The 22,405-nt window shown below is 39.3% G+C and overlaps 1 protein-coding gene across 2 annotated transcripts; it reads left to right on the top strand.

Annotated features, from left to right (window-relative positions):
- Positions 1-264: 264 nt before the first annotated feature.
- Positions 265-21,568, top strand: rcan3 (regulator of calcineurin 3). Of its 2 annotated transcripts, XM_033988832.2 has the most exons (5): positions 265-395; positions 779-995; positions 14,383-14,556; positions 14,981-15,152; positions 19,219-21,568. In XM_033988832.2, exons 2-5 carry the CDS (start codon positions 786-788, stop codon positions 19,371-19,373), a joined length of 711 nt encoding a protein of 236 aa, XP_033844723.1. In that variant the 5' UTR covers positions 265-395; positions 779-785; the 3' UTR covers positions 19,374-21,568. The 2 variants fall into 2 exon arrangements, with proteins under 2 accessions (XP_033844723.1, XP_033844724.1); XM_033988833.2 differs by lacking the exons at positions 265-395; positions 779-995 and adding an exon at positions 4,523-4,774.
- The last annotated feature ends 837 nt before the right edge of the window (positions 21,569-22,405 follow it).

Genomic DNA, 22,405 nt, shown 5'->3' with positions numbered 1-22,405 from the left:
TAATAGTTGTTTTTTATTTTATTTTTATTTTAGCTATAAACCATACACAAATTATTTAAGCAAAAATAGGCCTACTTAAATGTAACTGAACAACTTTTATTTTGGACCTACTTCCATATGTCTGGTCAGCACTTGTTTTATGCCCCTGGTTTGGTCAGAGTGTTTTGGCCCCTTGGTTACGCACAGCACGCACAGCATCCTCCTGTAGCTCTGCTCTGATTGGTTGATGCGGGGTTGTTCTGGTGTTGGATTGGTCTCGCCTCCAGAACCAAGAGAATATCCAATAATAAACAACTCTCGCCTATAAAGGGAAAACACCGAGCCAGGGGTGGATTAAATGAAGAATATTGTCTTGGATTGTTTACTACAGGGAATTAATCGCTACCGTCAGTGAGGTAAGCGCCGAAACAACACCGTGCCATCTCAAGCTTCCATGGATGTGCACACGTATCTTGGAAAAGCGAGCAACAGGCCTGATTTGTTCCGTATAAATATCTCGCAAAGTTCATCTAGAATTTATTTAGATCCTTCTGAGAGTTGTAACTCATTTTAAAACCAACGTGTGGCATCCTGGTGAGGGATTTGTGGTGTATTTAGATTTGAATGAGGGGATTAAAATGTTACTAAATCCAGATCAGTGTACAGGCCACTAGATGTCGTTGCTCATTTATAAAACGTTTGCTTCTGGTTACGTTGAAGTTTTAATGCACACTAATGATTGTGAAATGTTATAAGTTTTGAGCCTCCTCCTCTTTCTCTCTCTATTTGTCCCCCATAGCTGCACCATGCTGCGTGAGGGCTTGAAAGGCTGCAGCAGTGGCTCAGAGGCGTACAGCAGTGACCCTGAGGAAGATGAGGAGGATGAAGAGGACATGGTGTGTGGGGAGTCGGACCAGGAGGCCATGGCGGAGGAGATGATGGACCTGAGTGACCTGCCCACTGCCCTGTTTGCCTGTAATGTTCATGATACAGTGTTTGACCACGACGTGCACAGGGTGAGCATACACAGTCCATAATAACAGGATGTTATGTTGGTTTTACATGTGTGTCTGCATGTGTGTCTACATGTGTGTCTACATGTGTGTCTGCATGTGTGTCTACATGTGTGTCTGCATGTGTGTCTACATGTGTGTCTACATGTGTGTCTACATGTGTGTCTGCATGTGTGTCTACATGTGTGTCTACATGTGTGTAGAAAAGCTTTTTTTTTATTGTCCTAGAGGCAAATGTGTTTAATGTGCAAAGTGCAGAACCTGAACCTCTGCAACGTAATAGACTGAGACGAAGGCCAGAGGATTGATTCATGCTGTGTCTTTGAGCAAGATACTTCACCTACTTTGCCTAGTATAAAATGGTGTGTGTGTCAATGTTGGTCTGCCCCAGGGCAACTGTGGCAAATAGTAAATTACCAACACCAAGTATGGAGTGATTGAATAATGCACTGTATTATTATGATTATTATTAGAGAGGCCAGAGTATGTGGTCCTATTTAGATACATACTCATAACACAACAGTTCAAAAAGGATCCATAGACCCTGGAGTGACCTGACAACTCATCACTCTAATTAAGAGTTATAAACGTATTTTTAGAAAACACTTTTAAACATGAAACCTTTTGTGTCATTCACGTGACCTCCTGCGAACAAAGCCTGTCTGCCTTTGAACTTGTCAGGAAATAGAAGCAAAACCTCACATAGTGTAGTACAAAGGTTGTAGACGTAAAAAGAAAAAAAAAGTTTTTTGAAAAATAATGCGACATCCAAATGAAGCTGATGACTCATATGGCTGGATGGTACAGCACAGATCATGGCAGCGAAGGACTGTTGGGCACAGAAAGCCCCAGTCTGGCTTGTAGCTTTACTATATGTCCACTTTAATGTAATGGCTCGTCATATGTGTTTCATTAGCCCATGTTTTTAGTATTCATCCTAGTTACTTGAATTAAATAAGCATAATGATAATTCCTTGTGTTAAATGATTTTGATCCCATTACTCATATATACAGTTCAGATAGAAGGCCTGGCTTATTGTGTTTGTGTCAAACTGTTCTAATATGGAATATGGTTGTTTGCTGAGTTGGCAAGTGTGTAAAGTAGCTAAGTCATACTAAGGAAAATACATTTTCTACAGTTGCATGCTACACAGAAGATCATGTCTGTGGGTGCATCTTGTATGTCATTTCTAGCTGCCCTTAGCTGACCCTCCTTGGGCTTTGTACTCTCATGTCCGGGGCACCTGACAGGCCTTTTGTTTACACTCACCTCACTCCTCTGGGCCTGTCTCTCTCTCCACTCTGCTCCTCCTCTGTATGTGATCCTGTAGACATCCTCACTGCACCCACTCTATTCTGTGCCTGTTTTAAAAATAGCCTGCCCTATATTAGAGCAACAGCAGAGGCGTTGGCACAGGGGCATGGTTTGAGGAATACACGGAGCACCTGGAGCATTCTTATTTTACTACAAAGTATCAGAAAATAGTGAAGTAATTTAAATATAGCAGATTATAAAAAATACAATCTATTCTGTACAAACTGTTCTGTAGGCAGTGTTGGGAAATCTACTTTTTCATTTGATGGTATTCAGTGTACAGCTGCTTTTATTAAACTACAATACATCTGACCACACTTTAGGCTTTAAACAGCATGGTATTAGTGAAAAACATGCAAAACATCTCTCTGTAATGTACATGTCTGAATTTTCCCTTTAATTAGTATTTTTTAATGCCTAACAAATACACAACTCAACATAAAAGTATTCATTATGCAGTACTCTGATTTGTATTCTTTTTTTTATGTATTCTGTAACAAATTTTCTATAGGCCAGTATAACTAAATGAAATTAAGGGGCAGCTAAAATTAGTATTGTTCAAATGCAGATATTTGTTGTAATACAGTACAGTGACTTTTCGGGTCTAGTCAATAATAGAAATGATCAGGAAATAGGACGATTTGGCTTTTCCTCCCCTTTCTAAAATCTGAAAACCACCAATTCTTCCCAACACTGTCTCTAGGCGTGAGGAGACTACGTGGTGGAGGTGGCATATTGCATCAAGTGCCCTCGGCCCCTTGTTGTTTGCGGTGTGGACAGAAAGACTGACAGATGAGGTCAGATGGGACTCGCCATGGACTGTGATGTTTGCAGATGTCATTGTGGTGAGAGTAGATAGCAGGTGCAAGAAAATCTAGAGGAGGCAGCGTGGTTAGGAGAGAGACGATGGGATGATGGTTCTGTTTGCAAGTGATGACGATAGACAAGAAGAAATTAGTAGCAGAAATTTTTCATACTTTGAAGTTCTTGTGATAATAATAGGTCAATTCTGGTGTAAATATGTATACGCCAGAGGTTGGGTTCATGCAACATCATAACATTCAAAAATCCTGAAATTGAGCTGGAGGAAAGACCAGAATTCTAAGGTAGATTTGGATGTTTAACTGTCGGATTGCAGATGTTTTGACCTTATTTACATAATTAATGTCTCTTTAACTAGACCTATGTATAGCCAAGAAACACTGGGACAAATTTTAAGGCTTCGTCTGTCAGCATAAAGCAGGCATGCCCAAACTGTGGCCTGGGGGCAAAATGCGGCCCTCAGACCAATTTTTCTTGGCCCTCAAGCTTCCATGTACCTTAAACAGTACTTTTTACTGTACATTTCTGAAAATCTACTTTTACAAGCCCATATCAAATATTTAATGTGTCCCACTGAGGATGTAAACATGAATAAATGTGTAGTGGTTCAGTTTAACTTGTAATAATAACGCAGATTTGAAGTATTCACTGTATTGGTGACCAGTCTATGGCCCTCAGTCGCCCCTTAGCTTTGTCTCTGTTGTTATATGTGGCCCTTAATGAGAAAAGTTTGGACACCCCTGGCATAAAACAACAATAGTTTCAGAAAGTGATGGCATTAGAACCCCAAAGACATGGTAATGGTAAATGGTCTCTTTTTTATATAGCGAATCAAAGCGCTTAACATTAAGGAACCACTCACCCATTCAAGTGTACAGCGGATCTGACCACTCGACCAATGATGTTTGGGATTCGAACCTCCAAGCTTCGGATCAGAAAGTTAAACATGGCAAGTTTTCTGGAGCTAATACTGGAGGTTCAACATTTGTGGATCATAATTCTTTCAAAACACAGAGGCATATCTTTACACCTTGAGTTATAGGCTCATACTCATCATTTAATTGTTTGTTATTATAGTGACATAGGGCTACTGCAGCTTATTATTTGGCCTATTGCTATTTGTTTTCTCAGCACTGGGGACCATGATTGGCTAAACTTGGATAAAAAAAAAAAAAAAAAGATGGATGTAAACTGCGGAAGCATCTTTACATTTTACCGCAGTTCAGTTAGAAAACGCCATAAGCACAAGCGCAATACACCGGACCGTGAGTTCTGCAGTGGCCCCGCATGCACGGTTCGCCGAGCACTGTAGTGGCGTAAACGACGACGAACGTGAAACTGTAATGACGTCAATGTGGCGCGAGAGGTGAGGGAGGGGGAGAGGGCTGAGCGGAGCGAGCGAGGCAGTGTAGCGCCGCATCACACCGAAGAGCAGCAGCAGCAGCAGCAGCGCCAGTGCGGACACACGCTCCATCACCATCATCCCGCGGGCCTAACTTTACTTCCCCCTAGACTTGGCTGCTGCGTCGTGCGTGCGTGCTTCTGGACCAGTGTGGGGATGCCATCGATAAACATGAAGCTGGAGATGGTGACTATCATTGCGTGCGAGGTGGACACGGAGGTCTTTACGTCGGACAAAATGCAGGTATGATGAGCGATGATGGAGCCAGGATGATCCACTGCAGCTAAAGCGTTGTGGTCGGGACGCACAGCACGCTCACTGCTCACTGACACGGGCTGTGCAGAGGCATGACGTGGGATGGAGACGTTTTTTCTCAATGGGAGTCGTGCGGACATCTCACTGACGCCTAAAAAAAAAAAAGGGAATGAATGAATGGATGAATGAATGGTTAAAATTAATGAAGAGCAGAGAAGTGGGGCAAAGCAAATACGTAATGCTGCGGAAAGTTGGATGACACATGGTTACAGTAGGCCTACATCTTTAATGCATGGCACACATTTAGAGACGCAGTGGCCGCGTGTCCTTACAGCAGGTGCAGTCCTGATGGTACGTCAATGGCACATTTTGACATCCTTATTTTGTGAAATATCTGCATTTACATTTTGACCAGAGGAACCTGCTGTGCCAAGGAAATGTTATTTGGGTTAGTATATTATTAAATGTATGGGCAGTCTGTTAGTTTGGCCTATAATTGATATTGTAGTAAAGGTATCTTGTGAAGTATGCATTTCTCTTTTCGAAGGGGGAAAGTTTTAGACTATTAGAGTGGGCGATACGCCAAAAAAATGAATATACAATTGTCTTGGAGCCAGATTACAATTTCTATTTTGTCACAATTTATGTAAAAATCAGTAGCCAAATTTATATTCCCTTAAAGAGCTAACTAAAGTCATCCGCTTCTTCTTAAAGTTCACATTTTATTGCAATTGGTTATTCCCCCTATCATTGCTGATGCTGACCAATAGGAGGTTTGGGTGAGAAATAGTGCCTGCGTGTTATCATAGACCTGCATTCAAATGAAAATGTCTGAATTTGATCAAAATAGCATATCTTCACAGGATTGAGATTACAATTTGATTTCTGTCACCCAGCCCTGTTCCCATCCTCCCTTTAGTGCTGTACTTTGATGCTGTCGGCTGCACTTGCCGTGAGAGCATTCCAGAAAGTTAAAAGCCCTCATTGTGTTTTCGCTCTAAAGAAAAACCTAAATATCCAGACTTAGCGATGACAAGAACTTTTCAAAGATGACCTCTTATTGTGTTGCTCAAGTGAGATGCATTTTATTATTGCTCCGAGTCAGAGTGAATGCCCCATGCAGAGACAATGATGAGCTTCAAAGTGGTCAGCTCTTTCCATAAACACAGTGCAGTTACCAAGACATCAGATCTCATAGGAATTAGCTATAGATCTACCATTGAGAGAACCAGTTCATTTTATAGGAAAACTGTTATATTTGTTGTGAGAAAACAGGCAGCTTCATGTTTTTCTGACAATCTTCTGCTCATGATAATGAACCTTATGCAAAGAGTTTCATCTTATGCAAAGATTTACCTGAATAACTTTTTTTGGCAGTATTTTAAACTGCCCATAGGTTAATATTGAGCAGAATTACATGGTACAATTTACTGTTGTCCAAGTGACGAAATTATGAGTTCTTGACATGGTTTATCGTTACAGTATTTCTGTCATTACTGACCCTATACTAGTGTTGTCACAATACTAAAATTTCAAACTTGATTTCAATAGGAAGGGTTAGATCATTCTTTATTTAGACAATAGAATGTCATTTTCAACATTAAATCATAGTACTTTCTTTTATATTCCCATATCTGTGTAATCCCTCAGTTGTCCAGGTAGGTTTCATGGTGGTTCATTGGTGTATGCTAGTCTGTGTGGTCTTATTATGGTTCTGATACAGCTCAAGATCACTCTAAAGCTGTTCAAGAAAGGTTCATTTCTTTCCTGTGAATGTGACTTTTTTAGTATTGATTCTTGATCAAATGAGTATCTAGTTTCTATACTAGTTTTACTATTTCTTAGTATCTGAATTTTGATACTTTTTTGCAACCCTATACACATGACAAAATGGCAAAAAGTCTTGATTTGTTGATTAAAACATTGTTCATACTGGTCCGTTCCCTCCATCTGATATTATGACAACAAATTTTATTTATTTTATATAATGAGTTGGACTGGTTATTTTGGCACTAGCGCAGTATTTTGTATATAGATTTTGGCACGCTTTTGTAAACCGATGAAAAATGCCTTCAGCGTTTGAGTTTTCTTTTTGTCACTTTCAACAAAACAAAATACTGAGACAGTCTTGACAATACATTTTCAGAACAGAACACTTGGGGTGACATTGTGGTTTGGGAGGTAGAGTTGTTTTGCAGATGCTGTTTCTTCTCTGTCAGGGCTCGGTGCCAAAATTCTGCTGACATAGTGATGGACTTCTGTTTTGTTTTGCCAGTGTTTTTGGGATATTGATTGCCGTGACGACCACTGGCCAATTAAGGAATGTATTTGGTTGTAGCTTTTCTCTTTACCCTTCCTAGATTTATATTAAACTATGGGTTGATGCTTGACCAATACATTTCAATTGAACACTATGTAACTTTTCTATACAGGGTCCACTGTCCTTTACTTGCAGCTTGTCTCCATGGAGATGTTATTGTTTTGCCTGGAATGTTCCAAAGCATAGCATCAAATGTATCTGTCTTGCATGTATTCAGTTACAGATACTTATATTGCTAACAAATACCTTGAAAAACATGCATTGTTACTGGGAATATCCCCGTCTCTCTATAGATCTTACCTGTAATCTGACCTGGTGGCATTACCTGCTTGTCATGAATATACATAAGTTTAATGTCATTTTCAAGGTCAAGGTACACTTTATCGTCCGCATAGGGAAATTTGTTTTGTGGAACATTACCAGGCTTAATAAATAACATCTCCATGGAGACAAGGAGTTTCATAGTTCACCGTTTACACTGCAAACTAATGATGCATGAGCAGTGACATGCAGACCTAGGACACTGTAGAGGTGTATTTGATGTGGGTCAGTTAACTTTCATTTGCTCTACTGTCCTTGTTTCTGTTTGTGTGAGACTGAATCATGCTGGTTGGATGAAGGAGCACAAAGGATTCCCTATGCATTGTGGGAAGCTAGTATGGAGAAGAAATATAGCGATGTAATGTACTGTATTAAACATGCTGGAATTGGCAAGTAGTTGAAATTAGCAAGGGATAAACTCCTTATTACGTCCTACATTACACTTGGATTGGCCTTGGTTTAGTTTCTGCTCAGTTTTTACTTTTATGAAATATATATGCCAAAATCTATATTCTCACAGGTATGTGATTTGTCTCCCTAGATCTTTGGTGCTGCTGTTGGTAGTAAAGTGAAGGAGATGGAGAAATGACTGGTTTAGAAGTAGCCATCTTGGATTGGCTCACAACAAGGTAGCAAATGTCTTTCCTGGTTGAATAACAGTGAGGACCCTCGGGCAGCGGCAGGACTTGGAGGATGGATGTAGATGTTATAGGATCATGTTCGGAGCTCATGGGAAACCAAACCCAACAGTTGGCAGGGATGAGCGCTCCTCCAGACCTGTGTGGGGGCTCAGGTGTGCCTCCTCCCCCTCCAGTAGGACAGTAGGCAGGTGGATCAGACGGCTCGCAGCGTCCGGTAACACTAGAGCCATAGGCACAGATCGGGTGACGGTTAGAGGTTAGCCTGTGTCCGATGAGGCTGGCATAGCACAAAGCACAGGCTCCTGCAGTGGCTCAGGTTACACTGAGCCAACATAAGACCAGGAGAAAGAAAATGGTTACACAATGGGATATACTATTTTAGGAATCAGTAATTTCATTGGAAAACAGCGTCATAAGTAATTACATTGAGTTAAATATAGTTGTACTTTTTCAAGATAGACGTGTTGTGGAAATAATGGACGGAGGATTGCAGCCCCTTATGATGTAACCACTTTTATAGCATGCTATTACTAATAGAGGTATAATGGTCAGCAGCATCAGAGGAGCTGGTTTGCTGAAGGTGCACTGTGTAACTTTCCTGGTTGAGAGTGCCACATGCTTGTCTTTGTTACTGCTTTGCCTAGAATATTTCACAGTATAGCATTAAACTGACTGCATTCTATCCAGAGGTATGCAGATCTCAGTGAGGATGTTTTTCAACATTTTTTTTTGCCATAAAAACACCTGGAACTAAATTACTGCAAAATAGTTTTGTTTAATGTTATAATGTAGACCTTTCCAGACAATGCAATAACATCTCCATGTGGATGAACAGGTGGTGGACTCCCCACCCGAATGTGATGACAAAGGATCTTTGTGAATATCAGAAAGTTAAATTTAGTTATAATGCTTGTGTTCTAATGAAACATAAAACTGTTGGATTATGCTTAATATATTTTCTGATATTTAATTTACACACTGGGATTATCACTCTGTGTTAGAGGCATACAGTGATCTTTAACACTATCGTGAATATCGTATACAGAATATTGTCATTGGGCGTAGCTCAGGTGGGTGTCCATCCTAAAATGCCAATACTGGTTTGACAAGAGCAGTTAGTCTGCCCTTACACACAGGTGAAATGCTAACTGTGCATTTGGAGACAAGTGTGTCACTCACACACCCATGGTCAGTGTTATGTAACTGTTATCGATGCACAGCGGAGATGACATTTAACAGAGCATTTGGATGACTGTGTTTTTAAAGAGACTGTATCCAATTTGAAGCACGAGTGAAGAACATGTTAGCCCCACCCACTCTCTCACTCCAATGTTGAACCATGACAAAGAAACAACTGTCTTATATAGTCACGTGCAATGTTGTTTCCATGTTTCTCATCCTATAATGTCTCTGACTGGTTCTAGTTGTCTGTCCCCCTCTTCCTGAAAGGTCAGATACAGGCCCTTTAATACATCCATCTGCTTTAGTGTAATGAATAAACATATGTGAACCCATATAAATGAATTGTAGCACCAGTGACACAAAGTATTTAGATCATGTCGTTGCTGTAAACTGGTTTGAGTGATGTCAGCATGCAGTTGGGCAGCAGCCAGTATTGAGAGCACTCTCATTTATGGAGCCTTATGTAATAACGCACACACATAAACGCATTTGATTGTTGTTTGTAGTACACAGGTTTACTACTGTGATGAGTGAGACAAGCAATTTGCATGTTGCTGTAACAACTTTACAGTAACATGCAATATTAGGTACAAACCAAAAACATGCAGTTTGAGAGCCATATAATGCAATTGTATATCCTCTCATTCGTGTTTATGTAATCAATTTTCTATTATCAAAAACCTATTGTGCTTTATAGACCGCATACTATAAATATCTTTTGTGTTATAGAAATTAAATTTAGTTTTAATCTTTAATTACTTGCCTTTATTCATACTAGAAGCAGTAATTATAATTGTAAATGCTCAAATAAACGTTCTTAGTTATTGGACCACTACTAATTTTATCCCTCCTTTATCCCTGACTCACCCGGGGCTGTATTTCTGGCCTAGTTTATTGGTTTTCACTCAAATCTTATTCCACTCGTGCAGTCTGACTCTGGATTACACTGTATTAAAGCCTGCACGTGTCCAAAAGACAGATTAGCAAACTACATTCAAAAGTATTTTTACAGCAGGTAATCTCCTTGGGCAAACCGAGAGCCGTGGATTACAATATTAGTTTATTGTGGTTATACGGTGCCAGTGTGGTTTTAACAAGATCAAATCTGGCGGGGGAATGCATGGACAATGAAATCACACTGTTGCAACAGCAGAGGACAGTGAGAGAAAACTCCAGACTGCCAGCCCAGCCCTGGATCACAGAGACAGAAAGAGCTGGAAGGAAAGAATTTCTCCTTCACAAAGCTAATCCTGACCAAATCACTTAGACTGACTAATATTAGATTTAAACATAACCAAATCTGATTCAAATGTATTGTAGTGATGATGTATAATATATATTCACAGCCCGCATATGATGCAGTTCATTGTTTCATCTTCTCATTTACCCACTTGATTCATGTGTGTTTAAATAATCTTTGTTCTTTTGCAATCAAGATAACATTGCACAAAAAATATCAATTTTCACGATCGCCCACTGCATTCTGCAAATGTATTTTTTTTTCGTAATCTGCGAAAAATACATAAGATTAAATCGTTGTGTAGCAATTTTGCTCAAATGAGAAAAAAAAAGGCTGTGCACCACTTGTGACATGCAATAAAGGCACAGGCAGAAATCAATGCCAAAGTCAGTGGGTTTATTTTATTAAGTTGTTTTAGATCAATATTACAATTTAAAATATCCCAAATATAAAACAATGTTTCAATGTAATGTTGTTGTTCTGATTGCATTTTCCTTCTGTTTTTGAACCTTGCGTTACAACACTATAATTTCCCCCTTGTGGCACAAATAAAGGCTTATATTATCTTAAAATAAATAGCCAAAAATATTTTTTTGACTAAAACTAAGTAAACAAAAATTTTGAAGCTTTTGTATTATTCCCAGAACTCAGTTCATATAAGATAGATTACCTCTATCAAACTGTCAGACATTACTGAATGATTTGAAAACTTACCTCACACAACAGTCCGGTTGTTATTGATTATTTATGACTCATTAAAGCGTTGTTATTTTGTAAACATTTTCAGCAGGCATGTTAACAGTGTCCTTTCGTGGTTGAGGAGCAGGAAATGGTCTGTGGACAGTGTTATGTAAAGGTGCTGTGTGGATGCTGCGGTCAGATATGTGAGAGTGCTGACCTCACCGTAGTGACTGCTGCTGCTCAGGTCCCATACATCAGCACATGTCAGTGTCCTGGTGTCACTTTCAAACCAAGGACTAGCCTGTTAGAAAGGGATTTTCAACACTTATTGGGCTAGTTTTCTCTTTGTCTTGAAGAAGTGAAACGTTTATGTGGTTGTACTGTCTGTAAGGCTAGAGCACATTATAATTAACGAGAGCATTTAAATAGTATATGGTACACAGTGCGATCTATTAGCAGCACCAGAAACCAATAAGTATGGATATGGCCTATCAAATGTATAGAGAAAAGGTGGGAAGGATTTAGAGAAGATGTTATTCTGTGTCACAACTGTTTCTATGATGCCGTCTGTTTTCCTGATCAACCATTTTAAACTTGTACTATGTAACTTTCTAGAGGAGGGCCTGCCACCTGCTTCTCTCCATGGAAATGTTACTGCTTTGCTTGTAATGTTCTACACTATGGCATTAAATCTATCTATTTTGCTTTCATTCAGTTGCAGGCATCATATTGCTCAAAATTCCCTGAAATACTCATATTCTTACTCCGAGCATGATCTGACCTGTAACTTAGACCCGTGGCATCACCTGCTTTTTCCATTATTTTAAAACCTAGAACCTGAATAATAATTACCTAAAATGTTCTCAAAAGCAGATATGACATTGTTGTTTGGCACACAGCAAGCTTACCTATGAGGAGCCTTGTAATTTGACAGCCTCTATCCAACTCATGCCAAAACATCCTTCACGGTAAAGAGGTACTTCAGAGCAGCCTATCAGTTATCACATGTGAGACAGTGAAACCAGCTCATGGAAAATTCACCAGCAACACATTTTTAAAGGGCTCTATGCTTGTGCTGAACATATTATTATTCAAGTAAGAAAAACTTGACAACAAAATGTATAATAGTAATAAATGTTGTGGGTATGCTAGCTGAAATAGTCTGAGGGAAAACAGTGTGCATTGGCAGGTTTTGATAATCCTACTTGAGGTTTTGAGGCAATATTTTGACAGCTTTCTTTTCACGTTTGTATTCCCCATCAGAAGATAATAAGTAGATCAGTATTTTATGATGTAAATATCTGAAATGTCCAACTATCATTGTTTTTTGGACTGAATAGCTGTAATTCATTAGAAATACTAGCCCACTACTACTTGCACTGCATAGAAGGTCAGTGCACAGCTCCATTGGCTTTAACAGAGTCAATACAATGGACAGCGTTAGGCTTCTGACATGTAAACATTGACGTGTTAAGCAAAGTGTTGTTGTGTTAATATGTCTGTTAATACTAAGATGTTTAAATATCTGATGGCAGCGTTCAGCACAGAGCACAGGGCAGCCCACTGCTTACTGAGTCACAAACATTTCTGCATATGAGGGACGAGGCTTCATATACACTATTACAACTTCAGCTAACCATCATTTTATTATAGACATTGCTTGTTATACATTGCTTGTTTGAGTGGTCACATGATGTTGCTGTGAGTGTCTGGTCAGCTGATTTAAGCAGGTTTCAGTGCTGTTTTCCTACCGGTGGAGACAGGATGTCAGCGCCATCTGCAGTCCGACTTCTTCCGGACAGTATACCAGGTGTGTGACAGTAAAAAATGCTCCCTCGTCCTGGTTTAATGTCCTGAAGAAGTCGCACTGTGTGTGATGCTGTTGTCCTGCCTCCACCAGCAACATCATGTGACCAAACTGAGGAAGAGTGTTAGTGAGCAGCCAAAACTGTTTGGTATGAAAATAAATTAAACGTTGGTCTGAAAAAAGAATCTATTAAAATAAATAAACCAAAGACCAGATGAACCTCACTGGACCAAATACAGTACAGCTTTGATCTACATTGACCTTTTTGCTGCTGCAACAAAACAGAAAGTTTTACTAAATAAAGCAGGCTACATACTGTGATGTAGTGGTAATAGTGAACAGTGGGAATGAAAGGAAATGAAATCACAAGATGAAAATTGTAAAATCAGATGTGGACATATTGACATCCATTTGAGTAAATCTTGTGTCCTTTTAAAAATAATCTTGAAAGAAACTTTAGCAATCAAGTCTGTTCTTTTCATTATAGCCGGGGCTGAGCTGACAATGAGCAGTGGAGCACACAATAGAGGATCAGTGGACCTGTTGTGTTTGCGGAAAGTCTTGTCCAGTCCAGTGTTCGGCTCTGTCGCCGTGTGCAGCAGACACAGAATAGAACAGTACAGAGCTGTGCTTACTCAGAGCCGCCCAGCACTGGCCCAGTTGAGTCCACAGCTGAATGGGCTGTTTGTGCCCATGGAGAGTGTTGGGTTATAAAGATTGAGATATCCGGCTGTGCATCAGGTGTGCACACCGAGGAAGTGGGTACTCGTCCCTCAGGAGGAGAAACAATTTACTACTTTGTGAAAAAGACATATATTGGCCCTTGGTATAAAGGTTACAGTGTGTTACAGTGTGTCTAAAGTGTAAAACTGTCCTGTATTAAATAAATATAAATAAAAACATGTAATACACAGTAGAAATAATAATAAAACGAAAATGTGATATTGCACAGTATAAAATAGAATGCAGTGCAGTGGCAGCATCTATAAACTGTGATGATTCCCCTCGTCTGGCATTATATACTGTTCTTAGGCATGACTCTCACCTCACTTTAATAATCATAATCATAATCATGATCATAATCATAATGCTTGTATAGTGCTTTTCATGACTCAAAGACACTTCACACAATTCAAGACAGATAAAACACAAATGAAAAACCTTAAACTTACCTGTGTGAATGTTGTAATGATGTGACTATGTGTTTAGTGTTGGCCAGCGTCATGGTCAGTCCCAGGGCAGCTGTAACAAATGCATTACTTAAGAAACTTGAGAATCTTGTAAAAGTAAATCCTTATTATGTATCTATGTTGCTATTATTTAAATATGATGTATAATGTGATATGATTGTATGCTGTTTGTTTGGGACAGTAAAGTGACTGTTTCATGTCTTTTGTTCTACAGGAGCGCTTTGAGGCTGTGTTTCGACTCTACGATGAGCAGGTCACATTCCAGCTCTTCAAAAGTTTCCGCAGAGTGAGAATAAACTTCAGCACTCCAGAGGCAGCAGCACGCGCTCGCATCGAACTGCACGAGTCTGAGTTCAACGGCAACAAACTCAAGCTCTATTTTGCCCAAGTGAGTGTCCACAGGTTCTGGGATCATGGAGCCCAACTATTCTGCCTTGTATTGCAATTAGATTTGTTGAAAGAGAAATAATAAGAGCCATTTTCTTGCAACCCTTCTTTGTGACCAAGCTTATAGGGACTGGAAAGAGGCAAATATATTTTGTTCCTGTGGAAGAAAATGTATTGTATTTGAGTCCTGTTGAGCTTTTGACAATGGGTTTGATTTAAGTTTGATAAAAGGTCTATCTTTATATCTTAAGAATGTAGATCCAGGAGCCTGTTGATGAGAATAAGTACTGTAGTTTGTATAAAGCAAAATATACTCAACATTTAAACTAATACAAAAAAACCCACAAAAAACAAAACAAAAAAACCCAAAAAACTCTATAGCGCCCTTTGTCTCCCTAAACTGAATGTATTGTGGTATGTTTCAGATCCAGAATGGAGACGAGGACATAGATAAGTCATACCTGGCCCCCCCTCAACCTGTGAAGCAGTTTCTGATCTCCCCTCCAGCCTCTCCTCCTGTGGGCTGGAGCCAGAGCGAAGACGCCACTCCAGTCATCAACTATGACCTTCTGTGTGCTGTGGCCAAACTGGGACCAGGTCAGAGCTGCTCCTCTCACACACTCCCCTGTCTCTGCTCCTCTCACACACTCCCCTGTCTCTGCTTCTCTCACACACTCCCCTGTCTCTGCTCCTCTCACACACTCTCCTGTCTCTGCTTCTCTCACACACTCCCCTGTCTCTGCTCCTGTCTCTGCTCCTCTCACACACTCCCCTGTCTCTGCTCCTGTCTCTGCTCCTCTCACACACTCCCCTGTCTCTGCTCCTCTCACACACTCCCCTGTCTCTGCTCCTCTCACACACTCCCCTGTCTCTGCTCCTCTCACACACTCCCCTGTCTCTGCTCCTCTCACACACTCTCCTGTCTCTGTGTACCTGTGAACACTAGTCACTGAATTAAGCTGCTATATTTGCCTCGAGGTGCCGCTTGGAGTTGATGTTATTTATTGCTGTGTTGTCCTCATTTTTAAAAAGCACTGTTGAAAGCATTAGTCTTGGGAGCGTGGTTGTGAATGTATTCAGTTAATAGGATTTATCACCCTGTCGTAAGAAGTGCAGTTTATTTTGCATTCACTGTATTCCATGAGGCAAGTAGAAGCATACAACTGCGACTCACACAAAGACTATACTGATGCTAGTGCTGAACAGGTGTTATAAGTGGGAAAGTGGATTTCGCCAGTAGCTGGTTTTGCTTAGGTAGACTAAATGTAGGTGTATAAAGAGGCATTTGCAGACTAAAAAAACTTTACTTTTGTCCAGTTGACAGAATTACATTATTTTTTACAGATTATTTCCATGTTTTGTATTAAACTTGGTCCTCCGTCTCTGCCACATTTCATCTTCACCTGCATGATGTGGTCTATTTTAGATCTATTGTAGATCTATTGTAGATCTATTGTAGAGAAATTGTAGAGAAATTGTACTATTGTTCCAAGGACACCTCCAGCTCTTGTTCTGGCCAAGGTCATCAAAGGTATAATACTCCCTACAATGGAAGCATACCCAGACTTGAATGGACAATACTCCAACAATGTCTTGAGTGTTCATAGTCCAGTACAGTTAATGTAGAGGCTAATTTGCAAAAAGCCACTGTTGGTCAAGGTCTACAGAGGTCTTTAAGCATGTGTGTCTTCCAGTGTACCAAAAAGAGTCCAGCGATTAGTAGTTAATTTATTTGGCTCACCTTTGGCACAATCCCACAGTGGAATCTATAGACAGTCAAAAACCATATGCCTCTGCACCTTCTAACACCTGGTGCTAATTTTCTGCTCTCTTTATACCTGGAGTTTCCACTCCAAACATCTAAACCACAGTGCCCCATAGAGGCTGGAGGTGCAAAAATGAAAGGCAGTCAAAATGACTCCAACACCAATGGTATACACTTCTTATGTGTTAGATATTCAGAATCTCCTGCCTATCTTTACACTCTCAGGCTACTTCTATTTTTAACCGATAGAGAAATTGCACGACAGTAGCAAGTAGGACTGCCTAATTTTAGAGAATGTATTGCAATTAGATTTGCGATATATATTTAAAATGTAGAATTGTGTTCATAGCGCACTTTGTAAACTACTCCAGGAGCATTAACATTTGAGAGAGGATTCAAATCTGAACAAGATATTTTGTTCTTTGCAGAACAATTCAATTATCTAAATAATTGAAGCTTTGGCAATTTGATGATTGCGGTAATTCAAATTGTGAGTTTGATTCAGTTGCAATTTTAAAATGTGCAGCTCTAGCACCAAGGCCACCTCCGGCACAGTCCATTTTCAGTAGTGCAGTTTTTCTTTTATAGACGTACCGTTCTGTCCCCTCTTCTCTTTTCATTTGACCCACTAAGAGGAGGTCAGTTTTTTCTTGTTTCCTTTTGGCTATATGTTTATTTTTATCTCTTTTCTTCTTTGCCAGCTGTGGTCATTTGGATGTTTGCACCTGCAGCCTCTCTTATCTACCACACGAGACAGCAGAGCACAAAGCAGTGAGCAGGTTCAGATCTTAAAATAGTTACCCCAGAACAAGTGGCCTTTGCAGTCTAAAAGGATCCAAGAGCTAATGCATTAAGCGCGTACTCACAAAATGCAGTTTATGTTACACTCCCCGCTATTGAGATGGCTGTTTGTGAGGCTGAAATAGGGCAGAATAATCAGCAACCGAAATCATACTGAAATGCAGCTGCAGGGTACAGTTTTATGACTCTGACCTGTTTATTTGTACAATCATATGAGAGCCAGTTCTGTGTTTAAATAAGTAGTTGTTCATTTGATTTTTATTTTATTTTCTGATCTATATTATAATGTTTCCTTATCACAAACAGATATGGAGATGTGTTTGTTGTTTCATTCACACATGTTTAACACAAAACTCCTGCATATTTATGTTGAGTTCTTCTCTCTCAAATGGAAAACACTCTGTTCCACCTTGTGATGTCATGTGGTAATACGGGAAGTGCTCCACTGTATTTTTAAACTCTACACACCTTCACTAGAGCCATATGGATGATTTCAGCCCTGGAATTGACCTTGTTGTGGAACAGAGGATTTTGAGCTTTGGAGATTTAGCCAGACTAATAAACCAGGATTACTCGAACCTGTCTACAACTTCAGGTATGTTTTTGATGAGGCAAAATTCTAACATAGTTAAAAGTTCACAAAAATCAATGTTGTATAATATAGGACCTTTAACTTAACATATGGGGTATGTACTTAAAAATCTGCTTGAGTTTAAATATTTTGGTCCCCATAAAGTCCCCATACTTTAGTTTTTACAATGGGACACCATTAATCGGGAATCACTGATTTTATTGAAAGGATTTAAATAAATAAAAATCTATAGTCATTTCAAACTATAATATTTTGTTTTGTATACATTGAATATCCTCAAAATGGCACATCATCTGTAGATTGTATAAAGTTATTCAACTAGATTCAAGTTTGAGCAGTTGTTTTTGTATCTGATGCGGTCCTCTCACAGCAGCCCTAATTATAAGAGTGCAGATGCAGATCTGTGGCTCCCCCTGTCCTCGGTGCATGGAACAGCGTGACACCATTTAGTCTTTGTGCTAGACGCTTTTGTCCAGACCAATTTCCTCTCAGCCAGCTGTGGAAGTGCATTGCCATAGTAACCACTAATACAATCTGCACATCGGATCGACAGAGACTGGCATGTAGAGAAAGAACCAGGCTATTCCTAGAAAGATCACATTCTGGGAATAGCCCCACTTTTCACAAGGAGCACAATAGCAGAACTGTTGTATGTGAAGTTTTGGACTGATAAATAATTATTTCCACAATAGTTTGAAGTTTAATTAATCACCAGATTGGAAAGCTAACACCGTTTTACGAAACTAAAGGGGTTTAAACAGGAGATAAGTGATATTCTCTCACACTTTTAAATCCTCTCTGTCTCTCTGTCTTAAATACTGTGCTTATATTTTTGAACTGTATCAAAATGTGAGGCCGTAACCCAAAGATTTTGTGTTTGGCCATTGCTCCTGGCGTTATTCATTGTGGTTATGTCCTGTGTTGTTGTGGCTGGAAGAGAGATTGTTTACACAGACATGCTTCCATCAGTCTGTCCCAGGGCAGCTGTGGCTAGTAGAGTAGTGTGACTGAGAAGAGAATGATGTAATTAATTAAACTTTAAAGAACTAGAAAGGCAATGTGTCAATTCAATAAAGTATCCTCATTGTAATTGTCATCATGTAATTGATATAGAGCTTGGAAAAAAGATGTGACATCACAAAATCTGTACAAAATACTTTTACTTTTTACTCATTAAACACATTTTTAAATGAGTACTTTAATACTTTTGCTTAAGTAGATTTTTCATGTCATTCTTATACTTGAGTTTTGTTTTGTTTTTGTTTTACTTCGGTATCTGTACTTTTCCTTTAGTAACAGTATTTGGTACTTCTTGCACATTTGTTTACTAGTAGTGACCCTGCAGTTTATTGTGTTGTTCCATTGCACATTTGTTTACTTTTTAATATTGCTTTGGTTAATATATCTCAATGAGAGTTTTGCACTACTCCTACATACATGGTGGATTTCTATGGTAATCCCAAGCTCTATTGAATGTTTCCCCTATTTTCTCTGTTTTTCTTCAGGGGAGAAGTACGAGCTGCACGCGGGCACAGAGTCCACTCCGAGTGTGGTGGTGCACGTGTGTGAGAGTGAGACAGAGGAGGAGGAGGGAGCCCGGCCGAAGCAGCAGATCGTGCAGACCAGACGCCCCGATGGACCCCCCAAAGTCTGCAACTAGACCCCCACCACCTCCACCCACACACACCTGTCCTTATCCTGACAGCAGTGTGCCCTGTCTGAGCGCCGCGCCCCTCATTTCAGATCACTCCAAAGCAAACGGACATGGCTGTGCAGACGTGTTTTTGGGAGAGGAATGAGGCGGCTACGACCTAAAGATGGATCACTCACATCACATGGTGCGGGCGGCGTGAACAGCGGCCCCTACAGGACCCTCTGTGTAAGTGCGGTCAGACACCTGTCACGCCAGGCACCATCCAGCTCATCGCTTGTCACCATTCACAGTACCTCTCCGTAACCTGTGGACTCTTTTGGTTCTATTTGTACTTGATTCAGAAGTTCATACGTATCGAGTTGTCTGCTTGTAAATACTGTACACATACATTCAAAATAATACACTGTTAGAGCAGGAACCTATTAAACGTCACAGCACATTTGTGACTAACCGTTCAAATATTATTGTAAGCATTGTTTTGTTTTTGTTTTTTTTGTTTTTTTCAGAGAGGTCTTTTTTTCTTTTAAAATAGATGCCTAACTACAAGTATGTATTTGACACACTTTTGCATGCTTCTGACTTCTGAGCTGAGGTGTTTTTTATCTTAATCTGATGACAGTGGAGTACTACAGTGCATATCCTCACAGTGGTGTCTTATGGGAACATTCATTTTTCTAACAAAAAAATAAAATAAAATAAAAATAATATTAACAACAGCGCAAAGACAATTCACAGCTTTCTTGTATGAAAACTATTATAGATTGCTCAGATCTGTCTCCAGACCTCTTGCATGTTTGGCAATCTCTAAATCCCATTTTCACAAAACTAATTCCAGGTTTTGCTGTAAATAGCTGAACTAAATATTTGTGCTTTTTTATTTTGTGTATAGATCTCTACGCATTTTTATATATGGAGAAAAGGGAAACATTGAACGCCTTGTGAGATATCAACCAAAGCATCCACCATTATAATCTGTTTTACATGTTGAGTTCATGTTTGATAACTTTGCCCCTTTAAATAGCGTTGGTACCGGCCGACAAGCTCGAAATACTGGGCTTTCCCCTGTATAAGTGAATGATAAACGAAACAAATGAAACATGGCCTGATCATTTTATCCAATAGAGCAAGAAGAGTGTAGTGTTCTCTCTTTCTTTTCTCACAGTGAACCATTTTTCTTGATGACAAATGATTTTATAGTAACACTTAGAAAATACATTGCGCCAACTATAAATGATTTGGAAGTAGTTTTGAAAAACTATAAATACATAGGCCTGTCATGATAACTACTATATCAATTTATCCTTCAGTACATGATACATAAATGGAACAATTATTTTTGGAGGTCAGTATTTATTGTGGGTACTTTTTATTTGTACTAGTGGGAACTTTTTGTAATTTGTTGTAGTTTTTTGAAGATTTGAACCATAGAGGATGGAGTAAATAACTTTTATGACTCATTAAGTGTTTCATTTGTTTATTGCAGTTCAATAGCACATATAGAATTGTTTTGGGGGAAAATCTTAAATGCTTTAGGGTGATCGTGTCAGTGGCGTAATGGCTTTCAATATTATCATCTATATTTTCTTTATATCGTACTTCAAAATGTGTTATTGTGACAGGCCTGTAATTACATATTGTATACTGAAAATTATATATAAAATAATTAATAAAATATTGATTTATTCGTTCATCTGATGCAGTAACAGTTGCAACGTCAGTCTTATCTTATGGGAGGTGGGTGGATGTTAATAAGTGACCATAGCTCAAAGAGAAGGTCAAATTTTGTATGCTCCAGTTGTCTCCAGACTGAATATGTACTGTATAATATGTTGTGTATAGTGTTATCTGTCGCTGGGATAGTAACTTCCGGTGCACAGGGCCAGCGCTGCTTCTCCTGCAAATGTAAGAGTAAAAAAAATGAGCTGAGAACAAACAAATCAAACTGAAGTCATGTGTAGAATCTGTCTTTCATTTCTATAACTCAAACTGTGCTGCTGTGTGTCCACTGTAACGTTTGTCCACTTGTGTGTGAATCTTGTACTTGTATTTGTAGCAAAACAAGCAATAACTGACACTTGTATGACTCGGTTCTGTGCTGAAACCTGGGAGCTGTCGCTGTATCTGCTTCTCTTTGTGTAGCATATACAACTTATGTTTGTTTGACATGGCAAAACATAAACTACTGTTCTTATAAGACCGTCTACGTTCTTATTTATTATGTGTATATGTAAGATTAACAATGTTATCTGGTCTCTTACTAGCCCAGGAAAGCCGTAGCATTCGAGGGGTCCAAAAACATAGAAACTTTAGTGAGTTCTTCATCTTTTTATAGACCACATCACAGATCTGACAGACAGGTAAGATTAGCTGTAGGAAAACTAACACAGACGTTACTATTACACTATTTACAATTATGCACAGGGCTATTTTAGCTTTAACAGTTTAATATAATTTCATGTACGGTTAAGTAATTTAAAAAATAAAAGCTAAACCTTCCCTCCCCAAGCAGCAGTCGAATCACCTCAAAGGGAAGAAAAAAGGTGAGAAACAGAGGAACCAACATGGCAACTTAATCATGATTAAACTGAGGATGTAACTGATGTGAGGTGTAATAATGGTGCGTGTCAAATGAAATATTTATGTAAATTTAAAAACATGAAGGCATGTACTTGATAAGTGAGAGAGCGGTTTAGAGCTCTCTCAAACTATACCTGGAGTGTTCTACAGTATGGAATTATATGTACCTTACTTTCTTTCAAATACAGGTGTTCTATTGCTTGAAAAACACACATTCTTACTGTGAGTGGGGTCACCTCTCCACAGATCTGACCAAACAAACAAAGAAACAAGCAGACCCAGCAGAAAAGTTACATTGTGTTCCTTTAAAGTGTATAAATGATAATGATGTAATTATCTGAAACTAGAAAGCTGTTGATTCAAATCCAGCTTGCTTGACTGCCCACACATGCCTGGGTAATTGGCCACTCAAGTCACACACCCAAATGAGCACACAAAGAATGTGGCTGGAGGTGACAGGG

This window comes from Periophthalmus magnuspinnatus, chromosome 22 (assembly GCF_009829125.3).
Source record: "Periophthalmus magnuspinnatus isolate fPerMag1 chromosome 22, fPerMag1.2.pri, whole genome shotgun sequence".
Taxonomy (NCBI): Eukaryota; Metazoa; Chordata; class Actinopteri; order Gobiiformes; family Gobiidae; genus Periophthalmus; species Periophthalmus magnuspinnatus.
Note: the sequence above shows the minus strand (reverse complement) of the source record. Positions and strands in the feature narration are given on the sequence as shown.